General features: G+C 37.8%; 1 protein-coding gene across 3 annotated transcripts in view; it reads right to left on the bottom strand.

Moving 5' to 3' along the window:
- LOC114645957 (UPF0606 protein KIAA1549L-like) overlaps positions 1 to 16561 on the bottom strand; it is a 333503-nt gene that overhangs the window by 58621 nt on the left and 258321 nt on the right. For 2 of the 3 annotated variants that reach the window (XM_028793895.2, XM_028793894.2), the window contains one exon: positions 2303 to 2430. In XM_028793895.2, the coding sequence (XP_028649728.2) occupies positions 2303 to 2430 (128 nt within the window). The remainder of the gene's footprint in view (positions 1 to 2302; positions 2431 to 16561) is intronic. The other variant, XM_051923802.1, reaches the window with a different exon arrangement.

The following is a 16561-nucleotide window of genomic DNA, read 5'->3' as shown; positions in this document are numbered from 1 at the left end:
CAGGATCGAGTTTGGGAAGCACTGCTCTGTACCATCCATACTGATCCTGATTCTGTGTATTGTCTGCTCATGCTGTCAATCTGCACTCATCTGCAAGCTTAGCTTCCTTGCAGTTAATATGTTGTTAGCAATGCTGTTGTATATCTTGCTTTAACCTGTTATTTTAAATGGTACAACTTTGTGATAGTTGTATGTATTATGTAAAAGGGATTATATAAAATAAAGACAGAAAATTCAACTGGTATCTCTGTGTAAATGGTGTACTTGGAGCTGGTGTATGTATTGACTGTTTGGCTCCTTTGAGTCAAGGCTTGCTTAGCCAGTGTGAATCTCACCAGATGACATATCTGAATCTTTGTTGTAGTGGCCAGGTGAGAGGTAAGAGCCATGATGTGCTCCACAATATCATTTACAGATGAGTTCATGATTTCTGTTGCTTTAGGGTAAACATCTGTTTGAGGTGACAGAGCTTCAGCACCTGTTGATGCAGTAGCTTTCCTTCTTGCCCTTTTCCCAACCTTTGCCTGACTCTTAAACATGGCTTTCTTAGAACCCATGCTGGGCAGTAGAGTGGCTTTGGCTTATATTTGTAATAAGCAAGTCAAAAAGTTTTACATCAACAAAAATCAATTAATTTCACTTGTATAACAATAGAAGCTTTTTGAAATAGATATATTATAAGAAGTATTTGGCCACCTACTCTGGTGTGTGCTTATGCAGGCCAAAGCTACTTAGCACATTTTAAAATTAAGCAAAGTGAATTTATACTGTATGTGTTATGGAGATGAGGATGGGGGTAACGAAAAACCTGTCTGAGACCATATGTGAGACTTTGTACAGTTGCTAGACAGCAGGCCTTGAGGTGTGAAATATTGAAGCAACAACCCTGAAACACCACCTTCTGCCCAATGTTTGAACAATTAGTATTTGATTGCTGATCCTAAATATCATATAAAATGGAGCCTTTAAAACTCTTTCTTGTTCCAAGACACTGGTTACATTATCTATGACTTTGGTTAAACATGTGCTATTTAATATTTCAGGAGTCATATCAAGGAGAACATAAGTAGAATAGCAAATGTTGTAGCAGTTTTTAATGTGAGACTCGGTTTATATAGCACTGCCCAAACAAATAACAAAAGTGATAGATGCTGAAGCAACTGTTTCTTTTTAAAAAATTTTTAACGTATTTAGCTAGGTCATTTATAAATCTGCTCTACATCAGATTATATCTCTAGATGTCGGCTGAATCACAGAAAACACTAAGGGTGACCTCTGTCTTCATTACAAAACTTCAAAGAAGAAGACAGGACTCATCTGCTGTATTAAAAAGTTCCTTAACTGATTAAAGTCTAATTAAGTGGAAGATGTTTTAGCCTCTCCCTATTTCTGGTACCTTTGTATCAAATTACAGTAAATGCTCATGAGGAGGACTTTTCTTAACTGTGTTACAAAGCGAAGCAATACATCTTTCTTTATTAATACTCTGTGACAAAACACTGCAAATAATTTAGAAAGTGGTGTGTTTCATTTTTTTTGTTTTTAGTTTTTCTGTACACAAACTCATGAAGATTTGCCCTTTGAAAGCAAACAATTCATCTTTTGTGAATTTTATGAAATACCAGTGCAAGAGACAATTTGACCGCATGAGGCAGGAGGCAGACACAGGAATTAACTTTTTGTAATGCTGAAAGAATTTATTGAAAAGAATTGCTGAGCTGGTCTGGTGGAAAGGACAAGAAGTAGAATCTAAATGTAAGAATTCATTCACAAATCAGTTTTGAAAACCTACTTTAACAATTTATTTTGTTATTTTCTATACTAAGCCTTTGTACAAAACCATGAAATTAAACTTGACATAGACCTAATCTATCATGAATAAAAGAAACTATCTATCTATCTATCTATCTATCTATCTATCTATCTATCTATCTATCTATCTATCTATCTATCTATCTATCTATCTATCTATCTATCTATCTATCTATCTATTTTCATGATATATAAATAAATATGTCAACATCAATTAGGCCTAAAATATTTTTTATCTTTTTTCAATCAATACTATAAGGCAGCATAAGAAATGCAATACAGAAGTATTGGACATTCAAACAATTTCACTTAATTTATTAGCTTTTACTTACAGTATTTCATTTTCAGTATGCTGCTACATCCTGTATTGATAACTTGTATGATATACTGTATGTGATTAATGTAGCCAGTTTAAATATGGATATGCTCCAGATTGTTCCTTGCTAGTTTTTTTTTTATTAATATTGTTGATTAATTATTTTACTCTCACCATTTCTCTTCTTTGAGTCTTCTTTTGACATTTTCTGCTGCATCAGTACTTTCTGAGGGGAGCTCCTGTTAGAAATGGGCTTTCCTGATTCGTTACTCATGACTGAATCATCTTCACTGGGCAATCTGCTGCAAGTAACCATGGCAACAAGAGAGAACACATTCTTTAATATATGCTTCTTTTGAAGGTTACCTTCTCAATTCTTAAACATAAATAATTAGCTTCAGGTAAATAAACTAAAGATAAGTCTCTTCTATAGAAGACAACACTTGACATGCCTGCACATGCTGTATTTACAACTTACTTTATGTAAAAGTGAAAGTAAATAATTCTTTCTTTTTTTTTTTTTTTTTTTTTGATGCTGTTCTGATAACTTCTCCCAGCACCCTCAGTGACATTCCATTAGGAGTCTCTTTAGATCTAAACTAACAGACCTTTGTTAAATTTGCATCCAGTTGGTTTCAGTGTTCATTTATTTAGAAATCTTTGTTATAAGCGTTTTCACTCTTGCGTAGTATCAGCTTCACCTTAAACCTGAAATCTTGAAAGTGAAAAGTACTTGCATTACACAAAAAGTTTTGTTTGCCTCCGAATATCAAACAGGCATCTGTTTCTAATGCATGTTTGCCTTTCAGAGCAATTATAGCAAGGCACTTATACAAATGCTCATAGAGTAAATCTTACATTTTTTATTGCACTCTGTGTTAGTAAGCTTACTGTGCCAGTATCTTCTGCAAATTACCTTTTAAAATTAAACAGATTTTTTAATGTTGTACAAAAATTGTTTTCTTTGTAGGCTCGTAGGCTAAAACCAAGAAACTGGATAACTGCTGTTTCAACAGACTAGCTTCTATTTCTAGTTTAATTTGTGAATGAGCTATTGCTTCAAGATTAGATGGAATTAAAAATAAGTTAAAACAGTGCAGACATGATAATGGTTTTCAGATAGAGTTATATATTGAATTTTCTGGTTGGTTTTCAGGATAAACTGAGATGACTGAATTCATCTAACAAAAAGTACAACATGCTTTCTCACTAACACCAACAAGGAGGATGAGGGTCAAGTTGTTTTTACATTAGAACAGGGGTTCTCAACCTGCGGCCCACCTCATTTCAACATATACCTCGGGCAAGCTCCAAGATGTTACAGACACGCAGTCACACAGTATTGTTTGGTCATTGGTCATTCCTCTGCACATTTAAAGCCTTATAACACTCATTAATTTTTTTTGCCTGTCAAATCAGGTTATTAGAACATTTTACAGTGTTTCATGAGTACATCTAATTTTGTTCCTTTACACGCTGTGACCAGGAAATGCAAAGAGATGATAATTAGGAGGTGGGGCATGCAAAAGAGGCAATGTGTTCTAAATCCAAGAGTCAGAAAATGAAGAGATGAGCTGCATGCAAAATAAAAGTAAGCGGAATGAAGATAGCAATTTAGTTTGCTGCAACTGAGACATTCACTTGTAATATATGAGCACAATTTGCGTGTAATGTTCCGAAGAAAATCACATTTTCATGCACATGTCAAGGATAATAATCTGCTATCAAAACTGTATTGTGCTATCACTCAACTCTTTCCTCGCTATAAAGAATTAACCTCCTCTAGACAGCAACAGAAGTCTCACTAATATAAGCAGTTGTTATTTTAGAAAAGTGAACACTTTCTTGTAGAATTCTGCTCAAGTAAATTGTAGATTTATTAATTAAGTAATTTGGTTTTGTCCTTACTAATTATTATACTGTAGAAAGGTGCTCTCGATTCTCTTTTTTCAGTGAAGTTTTTGTATATAACGATTTGATCTCAAAAATATATTAAATAAATATTATTGTCATAACTAGGAAAATATACAGGTTCAGTTTTAAGTGTAAGCCTAACATGAAGTGTACTTTTCAAGAAAACATGCTGATTTCTTATTAGCTTGTTGACTGCTAGAGTTGTCATCCTCCCTAAAAATACGTTGAGAAATATGATATTAGAAGCTGGACTCTCAAGGAGGCATTACTTGTTACACTATTTACCTCACACATAACCAATGCATATTTGGATATTTGCACACATCTCTATATATATATATAAAATCCAACGTCTGTCTATATGTCAGTCTGTCTGTCCGTTTTTCATGAGAGAACTACTTAACGGATTTAGATCAGTTTTTCTATAATTTGCTTGAACACTCTGGTTGATTTTGTGACTTCTTTCATCGAGCTAAGTATTATAGTTTGGTAGTGGCACCAATTTATTTGTGCGAATCCAAGACAAGCTGCGGGCCAAAGGGAGGGGGAGGCAGGACCTCCTCACTCATGCACCATCCTCTGTTCGACTCGCTCTACCTCTCTCCACGTGTTGGAGCGTACCTTGCCTCCGCTTAGCTAGTGATACCTGTTTCTTCAGCAGACATTATCATCTAGAGTTTGTTAAAGAGTAACGTTTGACATTTTTGAGAGAAAGATCACAGCTACGTGTGTTTTACGGGGTATCTGTGTATTGGCAGAGATATCACGGCCACATGCTCTTCTCTTCCCACGTGGGGGATGCTCTCCCATCAGAGCTGAACACAATCAGATACAGTGGCAACGTTTGACATTCGAGTGTACCTACCTTCCACTTGGCCAGAGATACCTTGCCAACTTTTTACATTTTTGGCAAAGAGATCACAGCTACTTTCTCGGATATAAAAGCTATCAATATAAATTCTTCTCAATACAAATTTTACATTTTAAAAAATGTTTTAATTGATTTTAAAAATTTTTCCTGTTTCACTACTACACGGGCAGAGCCACAGGGGACAGCAACTAGTGGATATGGAGAAAATTATTGCAGTACCAATTGATCTTTTGCTCCGTTTTTAAGTTGTTTGTTTAGTTGTTATTTCTTTTAAGGCAGCACCTATTTTGAGTGACTTTTTACCAAAACAATAATGCTTTGATTAAAGTAAGAAAATATGGATTGAAACCAACCAGTTATTATGCACTCTGCATGGCCTTCTTGAAGGTATGTAGTACAGGTTTCACAGCAAAATGAAAACATTTGTTCAAGTCAAAAGATGAATGTAATACTGATAGACACCAGCTTGTAAAAAATCATGAATGATATCAAGAATTGAAACACTGTTCTCTGGAATCTGAAGAATTAATTAAACTTCATTTAACTGTAAAACATGGTAGTGTCCATTTCAAAGCACTAATATTAGATGGACAGTTCAAGAAATCAACACTGATGAGGTTTGTCTTAATGTTTTAATTTAAATGTTACAGTAGATGCAACAATATCGTATACACAGACACTAGTAAAAATGGTCCTAGAGATGTAGCCACGGAGCTAAAAAGAATATTACTTAGACATTTGTAGTTCCATTACCTCCAAATTGAGTGGCAGAATGTAGAGAAAGGGACTAGCAAAGGCAATTGAAGATCTGGGTAAACCCAAATGATGAAGACATTAAGGGAGAGATTGTTATCCTAGCACTGCCATGTCAGAGGGCAATGTCTTTTATGATCAATGTTGGTGATAAGGCCTACAGTGGTGGTGTCACTAAGAAATGTAATAATGGAGTTGGAACTGTGTTTGGCTAATTAATTATAGACAAAAACGGAGTGTAACAGAAGGCGCAGTATACTATACTGTGTTGATACTTGAGGTGATGTTGCCATTCAGCACATGCTAGGGTCTGCCAAATGTGAAGATGATGATAACAGACAGAGGGGTTTGGAGAATTTGTACTTTTCACAGCTAGTTCATTTGATAGAGCAGGAGTCAAGGAAATAAAGACCAGAAGTAGCAGGTCAAGAAAGAGGGGTGAAGAATAGAGAATTTAATGTCACAGAAGTGCTAGTATGTATGCAGAAGCCATAGGATGGACTGTATAGACATAATAAAACAGAGATGTAGAACACCAGAAGTTGCAAGGAAAAAATTAAGAATTGGGAGATGTACAACATGTCAAGCCTGAGCAGAACACAAGCAGGACACAGCTATTTATCCTGGAGTGCCCTATACATGAAATACATGTCATCCAAAAAGTACTGTCATGCATGCTTGTTCATGAGTCCCCAGGCAAGCTCAATTGAGGTAAGCAATACCACTCCACAACAAGAGGGGGCGCTGTCACTTTCTCCATAGGCCAGAGAAAGTGCCCAGCCCTGCCTGACAGTGTCTTCCAGAACAAGTCTGGCCCATTCTGGCCAATCCACCATGTAAATTGACGGCACAGAAAGGTGATGTCTTTAAATAGACCTGGACCTGAGTCTACTAAGAGGCAGAGACGCGTACCATAAAGAGAGAGAGCAGAGAGCGAGAAAGCCTGCATGACTGACCTTAAGTCAGTGTCTTTTTAGTTAAGTGCTTACACACCTGTTTTTTAACTTTTAATTTTCTTTATAATTAAACAGGGTTAACAGGGTGGAATCCCAGGATTTTTCCCTGCTTCCAATTGCTTTCTAGCTGTCAGCCACAATACAAATAGAAGTGGAGAGGTCTTCAATGTTTTAGTTATGGAGGTATAATTGATTTTGGTGTTTTACTTCTTAAAAAACAATTTTTGCAAAACAAGACATTCAAAATTTACAGCACAAATTCAGATTACTAAGACATCAGGCAGTGTGACATAGTGGTTAAGGCTCTGGACCTCAAACCTTGAGGTTGTGGGTTTGAATCCTGCTATTTACACTGTGTGACCAAGAGCATGTCAATTTAACTGCCTGTGCTCCAATTGGAAAAAACAAAAGATATGTAACCAATAATATCTCAGATGTTGTAAGTCATCTTGAATAAAGGCATCAGTCAAATAAGTAATAAAAACAAATATTCAGCTTCTCCTTTGCAGGACACATTCTTAATTGCACCTAATTCTTTTGCAATAGACCCCGGTGCAGCTAATTCTCAGAATAAGTATTCGCCTCATTTGCAAGGATGTCCCTTTACAAGCTATGATGCATTCGTTATAAAAAGCCACCCGTGAAATGTACCTTGCATCAAATTAACTTGTGAAAAATAGTCCTCCATCTCTGTGAAAATATGTCATTTGATTATTGCAGGAAGGCAGTGTGATGTTGTTGTTCATCCACTGGACTTTAAACCACATGCCTATGTGACAATGTGGGATCGCTCCATGTTCCCATTCAGCTTCTAGGAGCCCTTGAACCCGACGGTAATGTCACCGATGAGCTAGGCAGTGAGGCACAACAATGAAGCAAGGGGATGGTGCAAAAAGTGCCCAAGTGCTTTTATTTAAAACAACAAAACAAAAGTGTTCAACTAAATAGTGCAGTGTCTCAAAAATCTTTAAATAAATAATCCATTAAAACAAGTGAAAGGGTGGAGGTTAAAACACGATAGAAGAAAAAATCCTTTAAAAGCAATGAGGTTAAAATAACGTCTGAAAGCAGTCTCTTCAAAACACAAAGCCCGGTGTCTTTCTTTTACTGGTGACTCCCCTGCTTCTCCCATCCAGGCTATGCACCAGGGGAGCCACCCTACCTGCAGCTGACCTTCTCTCTGACTTCTCCTGCTAGTCCGTTTGCCTCACCGATCCCTGACTCCAGTAGGCTTCACCAAACCGTGACTTGGGCTCCCCAGCGACCAGGGTGCTCACGCTGGGGTTTTCACGTCCCAAGTCCCGACTCCCGCTGCCTCCTTGGCCTTATGCGGCGAGCTATCCTTTTTCTGGTCACTCCTGCTCTTTATAAAATGCTCAGCGGGAGCGACCACAATCGACTGCTCCTCGGGTGCTGACCAAACACCCAGGCTCACTGCTCAGCTGCCCTCGAGCCTGCGCTTGCTCGTTCACTCTCTCCTGCGCCGGCTTTTCTCTCCCAGCTTCCTGCCTTCTTCCTGACTCATAACCTTCGTTTCTTTCTTCCTTTTCTTTTTTTTCCTTTCTAGCCGCCTTGCGCTTCTATTTATCATGGGGACGTGGATCAGATGTGGCAATTAGCAGGTCCCAGGAACAATTACGGATGCGGACAACTCCTCACCTGTGCACTTAAGAGAGGATCGCCCGCATCACAAATTCCCCAGGAACCGATCTGCCACACTACCATGCCCCCTTTCTAAGCCACCAAGGCGGCGATTATTTATTTAAAAAGTGGCCTTTTTGACATGAGCTGTGGACCCGCTACACCACAGCCTACCATTACAGTTCTCATGCCCGAACCACCACGTGACCCTTAGCAAGTCACTTAATCAGCTAGTTCTCCAATATTAGAAAAAAATAGATGAAAACTAAATAGATGTATCCTGCTCTTGTAAGTCACCTTGAAATATGTTGTTAGCCAGCCATAACAAAAACTACATCATTATAAATGATGGATGCCTGTAACTTAAGATAAAAATGCATCTCTCACATATCTCATCAAATGAGGCGATTACTTGTTTTAATCAATAATTTATTTATAAGGATCTACAGAATGAAATTTTCATTTAGACATTGTGTTTTAGGCAAAAAAAAAAGCAATTTAAGCTCCCATAATGCAACAAAATTAAAATGCGCAAAAGAATAGTTTTTATTACTGCCTGAGCTACTTCCACTTAAAATTACAACTTCTTTTATTGGCTAGCACAATTACATTTTACAGGTTTTCAAGCAAGTAAATTTGAATATATTCACAAAAAAATTATTGTCTGCATGTCCTTAGGATGGTGACCTTTAAATCAGTTTATTTAAATTAACTGCAACTGCTGATCAAGGTGAATAGCAGGAAAGTGAAGGAACTGTTAATAAAATATGAAAATAGTCTTTTGAGAGGAGTAGATTTTATTAACACACAGTGTGTGATCCACACTTACTGAACTGAAGTCAGCAACATTTCCAGTTGAGCTAGACAGAAAAAAAACTCCACATTTTTTGCTGAGTTATTTATTAAATGATTTTTAACTCTACTTGTTCCCTGCACTTTGATGCATTTAAATAATTTTATGAAGTCAACAAATATGCTATAATAAATGAAACTAATTTTTATGGTTTTTTTCAAAAATATTCCTAAAATCTGACAGTCCCTGACATTAGCCCACCTGAACAGCTACACATAGTGCATACATTTTAGAAGCCTTCCCAAGTCTCTTTTCTCACTGTTCAATTGCCCGACTTGAATACTCTTAGCTGCTTCTGGATATCTCCAAACTGGACAGTGGACATTTGTCAAACACACTCTGTTGAATTCCTTTGTTGTGCCAAAAATGCTCCTTTCATTTTACAATTTAAATCCAGGCAGCTTTATCTACAGTATTCTAGAATTAAATTTTTTTGGCCATTTTTTGACATTTTGCTAATGGGCACTGTTCCCTGATTTAATGATGAACATTTTTTGTGATATACTTTATTCATCTACTGATGGTGCTTTTCTGAGTGATTCATGTGGCGCTGGAGTTCAGGAAGAGTCCTTATCTTACATCATGTGTGCAGCCTCCAGTTTTTAGCCTCCAATTCCACCCTTCACCTTCAAGTTTATTGTCATGTGTAAATACAACATCAGACACAAACCAGGTAGGATTACTACATTAATAAAGAGCTGTCAAGTAGTCTAATAACCTTTGACTAAAAAGGTATTTCTTGAATCTAGAGGTGTGAGTTCTAGAGGTCCTATAGCATTTTCCAGAACAGAGATGTGAGAAAGGTGTCAGGGTAGGGTAGCTGAGGTTTTGTTTGATTTGTTTTGCCCTTCCAGATTAGTATCTTCTTCTATAATACGCTACTGTGGCTGTTTGTCTGCCCAGGATATTAAATCACTTGTAGCTCGCAAACCATTTGACCTATTAACCTGTAATTTGGCATACATATACTATGTAACATCTACTATCCACTTTCAGGGTGATGACTGACCTCCAAGGATATTCCACTTTTTATGTTTATTTTATTTTATTGTAGCATCAGCTCTTGGCAGCAGCCAGCAGGGCAGCCGTGCGGCACATGCGTACGGGTGCCATTCTCATTCCTACCACCTTCGCTGTCACTTCCCCTACCTCTTCATATCTTAAATCATTCTTGAGGCAGATTGAAGACTTAAGTGCCAGCTTAAGTGAAACATTAAGGAAAACGTACTAAGTAATTGCAACACAAACACTGACTTAATCAGTTTTAACGTGAAAAGATCCTGAAGAAAGAAGAGAAGAAGTGGGCCGCTAGGGTGGAGAAAAGAAGAACTGCTCAGGAAGCAGCAAGCGCATCAACCTCTGAGAAAACGAATGCTAAATGTACAGAGAAAGAGGATGAAAACTATGAATGCTCAAGTCAAGTGTATTCACTGCATGTTATCGTGCAGTGCGCCATTACTGGTATGTTATAATCGCTCTGAACAGAAAGTTGCCAAGCACCAGTAACATTCTGAGTTGATATCGCCATCATCTGTGGTACTTTGTGATCCTCAGCTGAGCAGATGCTGTAGAAAGATGTTATACAGCCAGTAAGGATTGGCGTCAACTAAACACTAATTTAAGATAGTGAGTACAGATCTTCTTCTATAATACGGTACCTTGGCTGTCTGTTTGTTAGTCCGAGGTTTTAAATCACCTGTAGCTCACAAACAGTTTGACCTACTGACATGAAATTTGGCACACATATACAATGTGACGTCTACTGTCTGCTTTCAGGGTGATGATTGACCTACAAGGTCAAAGATCAACCCAGGAAGGTCAAGGTCAAAAATCAAATAACCTGTAGCCTGAAATTTGGAACACATATACTACGCTGAAACTCTACACTACAGCTTTATTTTAAAAGCGAAGAGTTTTGGAATTATCACTGTTTTTATTTTTAGTTTATTTTATTGTAGAATCAACTCTTGGCAGCGGATGTGTACAGTGTATTCACTGCACATTATCGTATAGTATGCTGTTACTGGTGTAATGATAAATGGGAGAATGATCTGCCTTCTACTTTTTGAAGTTTATGAACAGGTCTTTCATTTTGCTAACATTAAAGGAGAGATGGCACCACAGTTTCAAAGGATAAACCTCTTTTATGCAAGCCATTTCGTCAGTGTTGGTGTTCCGGCCTACAATGTTGGTTGTTGTTAAGAAATATAATAATGGAGTTTAAGCTATGTTTGGCCATACGGTTAGAGATGAACAAAGTGTACAACAGGACACACAGCGACTCAGTGTGGATATACTGTTGTTACTATTCAGCACATGTTAAGGTCTACCAAATGAGAAGATCCAATTAAAGGGATTAGGGGTCATTAACTCCCAAGTTTGGGAATGTAGTGGTCAGCTATGATGAAATAACACTGTTAAATGTTGATTTTCAGTCTACAAACAAGAATCTGGCATAGCAGTTTGTATTAGCCAGGATGATATGATGGCATCCTCTGTAGACCATCTGTGGTGACAAGTAAAAAGGAGGCTGTCTAAATTATCTGTAATACTACACTTAATGTCCCAGTCTCTTGAAGCACTTCATCACATTAGGACCGCCAGCAGTCAGTATTCAGTAAGACTTCCTTTAGTACAGAAACAGGTGGGAACTATAGATTCTCTTAGAGAGGCATTATGTCCTTAAGGTGCCATCTAAAAGCTTGCTGCAGGATTCTTTCCCTCCAGACTGGATGCATTATGAATGTTAAATTATTTTAAAATCCTCTTTATGTCACCCCTAGAAAAAGATAAAATGAAATAGTGGGGATTGTAAATAAACAGAAGTGTATCATTTTTAACAGGATAAATCTTATCAAACATAGCCAAGTCTAAGCATCTGTACAAATGGTTTTACCTTTTGGGATTATCAAAGTTGCTGGATATGTCTCCTTGATGCATCTAGTCATGAAGTTAAGAATACAAGTGTAAAAAGTATAGACGTTTGCAGTGGCAAACTGTGCAAAAGGTGCTGTTAAAGTGACACAGCCTCACTCCACTTGCACTGCTTACTGGTGGTCCCTGTGTACTCAAGTGTAGGAGTTCTATTAGCTCACGGCATAAACGGAGCTGCATCTAATGGCCTTTGTAATCCAAATGTTTAGCTACCAGCAGTTACCCCAGTGCAAATTTCTGAACTGGGACAGATTGTGCTATGATACCATTACAAAACACTTGGTGTAGTTGCGGTCAGGTGGACTATAGGAGTGGTGGTGCTGAACAAAAGGTGGGGGCTGAGTGAGAGATAGCTCATGTGATGTCCAGGAAGGGCTCCACCTGCAGTGCGTAGAGGTAGTCCCGGTATGCACAAGTGTAGGAGTTCTCCTATTACCTCACAACGTAATAGGGGCTGCTTCTGAGGGTCTTTGTGATCCAGACCTGGTGGGTTTATGGCTGGCCACCAGCAATTACCAAAGTGAAAATATAATGATTGAGACAGATCATGGGGTAATTCAACAACAAAACAGTGCCTCATACATTATCCCTTACCAATAAAAAAATGGTTTCTTAAGTTTGGAATCCTTATGCATTGTCTGATACAATCAGAAAGAAACTTTCTCTGTGCTTGAAATTTGTTTGTTATGTATTTATTGTTTAAAAGCCCTTAGGTTAAAGCAAGATAAAATAATTTTAAACGAAACTGCCTCCTATCATCTCACTGACTCAACAATTAGTTCTGATCTGATGTTATTAAACAGTACTGTTTTCAGATTTCCTCTCACTTTAATCAGCTATAATATTAAACGAAGAAAGACAGATGGCGAAGCCTCCACAGAGCCACCTCAAGGACAAGCTTGGGCGAGAGCCCAGTGTCCTGCAATTACCTCATGTCACTTTACATGACTGAGTAGTGTTTGCAAATTCAAAGTGAAAGTGACATTCCTAATTTCACACCAAGACCACAATAAAAGACTTACCCCTGCTACACTTTCCAGAAATACAATACAATACAATTTATTTTTGTATAGTCCAAAATCACACAAGAAGTGCCGCAATGGGCTTTAACAGGCCCAGCCTCTTGACAGCCCCTCAGCCTTGACTCTCTAAGAAGACAAGGAACAACTCCCAAAAAAAACCTAGTAGGGAAAAATGGAAGAAACCTTGGGAAAGGCAGTTCAAAGAGAGACCCCTTTCCAGGTAGGCTGGGCATACAGCAGGTGTTAAAAAAGGGGGTCAATACAATACAATACACAGAACAGAACACAAATAATCCTCAGTACAATATACTGTAATATTACACATACAGAGCAGAATTCAACAGTAGATGATATCACATAATGTGATTCAGATTTGTTCAGAGTCCTGGAGACTTCGGCCATCAAGCTGCCTCCTCCTCAAAGTCAAAGTCAAAGTGAACTTTATTGTCATCTCAACCATATACAAGTATACAGATAGACAAAATTGTGAAGGTCAGGGTCCACAGTGTAACAACATGACGTGCAAATAATAAATTAAAAATAGATTTAAAATTTTAAATTTCATATTAAAATTAAAACACAAACAAGACATTGTGCAAAGACAAGACAAAGAAGTAGCAGCAATACTGATGTGTAAGATGTGTAATATAATAAATAAATAATAAATAATAGATATAAATAATACAGAAATTATCAGTGTATGATAATAGTTGTTTAAGACATGTATAAACAATGACAGGTCAGAATGTTTCACAGCAGAAGGATAACAAGAATGTCAACATACTTAAAGGTCAGTATGAGATTTTCAGTTCTTTTCTACCTGTACACTCGTCTTTGCAGGACAGTGGCTCGCATGTATAAAAGTTCTGTTTTTAGAGGTGTTTGAGGCAGTGTGGAAGATCCCAGGGGGCAGCATGGTGTTAAGGAGTCTAACAGCTTGGGGGTAAAAACTCTCCTGCAGCCTGGCAGATCTAGCTTTGATGCTGCAGTATCTTCTCTTGGATAGCAGAAGTGTGAAAAGTCCATGTGAGGGGTGTAAGGGGTCCTGCACAATGCTGCAGGCCTTGCAGACACTGTGTTTGTAAAATATGTCCTGTACTGAAGGGAGAGGCACCCCAATAATGTTCTCTGCTGTCGCTGGGCCAGCCAATCCGATGAATGTGCTATGTACATGCACATGGAATAAAACTAATTGGAAATGTGAAACAAAACTGGCACAGTGCCATTTACTGTTGACTAAAACGAGGCACCAAACACTATTAACCCCAAAAAATGAACAAAGGTTGCTTAAATAGTTTTGCCCTGACTCCAAAGCACCACTGAGTAGATGCTGCAACCTTATGATTATGTGTTAAAGGCAGGTATTATGTTCTGGTTAAAGGAATAGCTGAAATGAAGCCAATTTGAACATATTTTTTACATGTAGCCTGAAGATAGGAAGGTACATATTACCCTACAGCCTGCAGAGGTGCGGCTAATTGAACAAATAATCAGTTGAGCGAGACATAAACATACTAGACATAAACATACTAGACATAAACATATTCCAATTTCTCCATATAAGATCAATGTCAAAATTTAAAATCTGTAGTTCTCTTTTACAGTTTTCATATACTTTACACAGGAGCAAACAACACTGACATGCTACCGCTCAGCAAATATACTGTAACACTTTCTGGCATCATTTTTTAAGAATGATTGATTTCAGGATGCAGGACAAGTGTTTTTTTTTCTTTAACAAACATAAAGAAATATCATTTTTGAGGGTATTTTCCCCACCTTGTTATAACTTCATGAGCCTTTACATGCTTCTTTTAGTGAACCAAAGCCACCACTGATTAAAAAATAATTTTATTTAAAAATCTAAGTTAATGTAGAAACATGAGTAGAATAAGCAATAACTGTGATGGCACAGCTCTGCAACCATAATGCCATTAAACGTGTATTGTACAATGCACATTTGCATGAACAGGAGGCACATTAATATAAAAAGATCTCTGCAGCCTACTTATCATTCAGTCAGCATTTTCTAGCATGAGCAGTGGCGGCTGGTGAAAACAATTTGGATGGGGGAGCAGCTTTTGGGCTGACAAACAGAAGCAACACTTATCTATGATATAGTGCCTTTCACATCTATCTAACTATTGCATAGTGCCTTTCACATCTATTTATTATATACAGTAGTATCTATCTATCTATCTATCTATCTATCTATCTATCTATCTATCTATCTATCTATCTATCTATCTATCTATCTATCTATCTATCTATCTATCTAGTCACTCCACATGCTCTTGTGGTCCTCATCATAGTGTCAATGCATATCTTGGCCTATCCAATGCCAGGCCCACAGGACATATCCAGGCTAAAATGTATTATACACTTTCCACCATGCTACCCAATCTGGTGCCAGCTTTCCCATTTCTACTATGCTTCAAAACTTCATTCTGTGACATCCACAATCCACTTATTCTTCCCATAACTTGACCTAGATGTGGAAAGGAACAAGTGCACCTGCCACCCAAATTTTATACTACACCTGTCTTTAAATTTCACAATCCTCTGTCGACTTGCATAGTTGCTCATTCTGCCAAAGCCCACACGATAATGTCCGCATCCCCACCTCCTTAATCTTCCAATAGCATGCACTTCCTCCTGTCCTATAACACATCCTTAGCATGAGTCCAATCCAAATCTTATTCTGCTTTTGCTAATAGAGTGCCCAGTCCTTGGCCATTTCCATTGTATTCAATAAATCCATATTATAAAATCACTAGTCGTACATCCCAGTTTGTCATTCCCACCCTAATTTTATTCTACACTTGCTGCTGGTCTGCTCAGTCCTTTGCAAGTTTATCAGGCTTACCTCACCTGGCAAAAATTTACATTGTAAGATCCACATACCTCTACATCTTAAAACATAACTCACCCTCCAACCTGCCTTGTACTTAAACCCACAGGACAAGTCCAACCTACATCTTATTCTGCCTTCACGATCATATTATTTTCTTGAACATATATTTTGCCCTCCTTTCCAAAATTTCTCAATTACTTTCTGATTAAACTGAGTCATTTCACTAAGCCTGCCAAAAAAAAAATAGCCTCATACTCTAGTCTAGAGCAAAATCATCCCAAGTCACACCACTATTGTATAACCACATCTTCCTCAGCAGTGCGGATTTAGAAGGCAGGCAGTGTGGTGTAGTGGTTAAGACGTTCAAATTCAGACCCTGAGGTTGTGAGTTCAAATCCTGCTTCTGACACTTTGTGGCCCTAAGCAAGTTACTTGGCCTGTCTCTGCTCCAACTGGAAGTCCAAAAGAAATGTAACCAATGATATCACAAATGTTGTAAATATAAGGCAACCATGGATTTTAAAGTGCAGTACTTTAGCAGGTTGATCACATTGCTTACCACAAGTCAAACTAGTATAGGAGGCTGGGCCAGTAGATATAGGCCTGGAATTATCTGCCTGCCAATATTAGAGATG

The sequence above is a fragment of the Erpetoichthys calabaricus genome, chromosome 2 (assembly GCF_900747795.2).
Source record: "Erpetoichthys calabaricus chromosome 2, fErpCal1.3, whole genome shotgun sequence".
NCBI classification, from domain to species: domain Eukaryota; kingdom Metazoa; phylum Chordata; class Cladistia; order Polypteriformes; family Polypteridae; genus Erpetoichthys; species Erpetoichthys calabaricus.
Note: the sequence above shows the minus strand (reverse complement) of the source record. Positions and strands in the feature narration are given on the sequence as shown.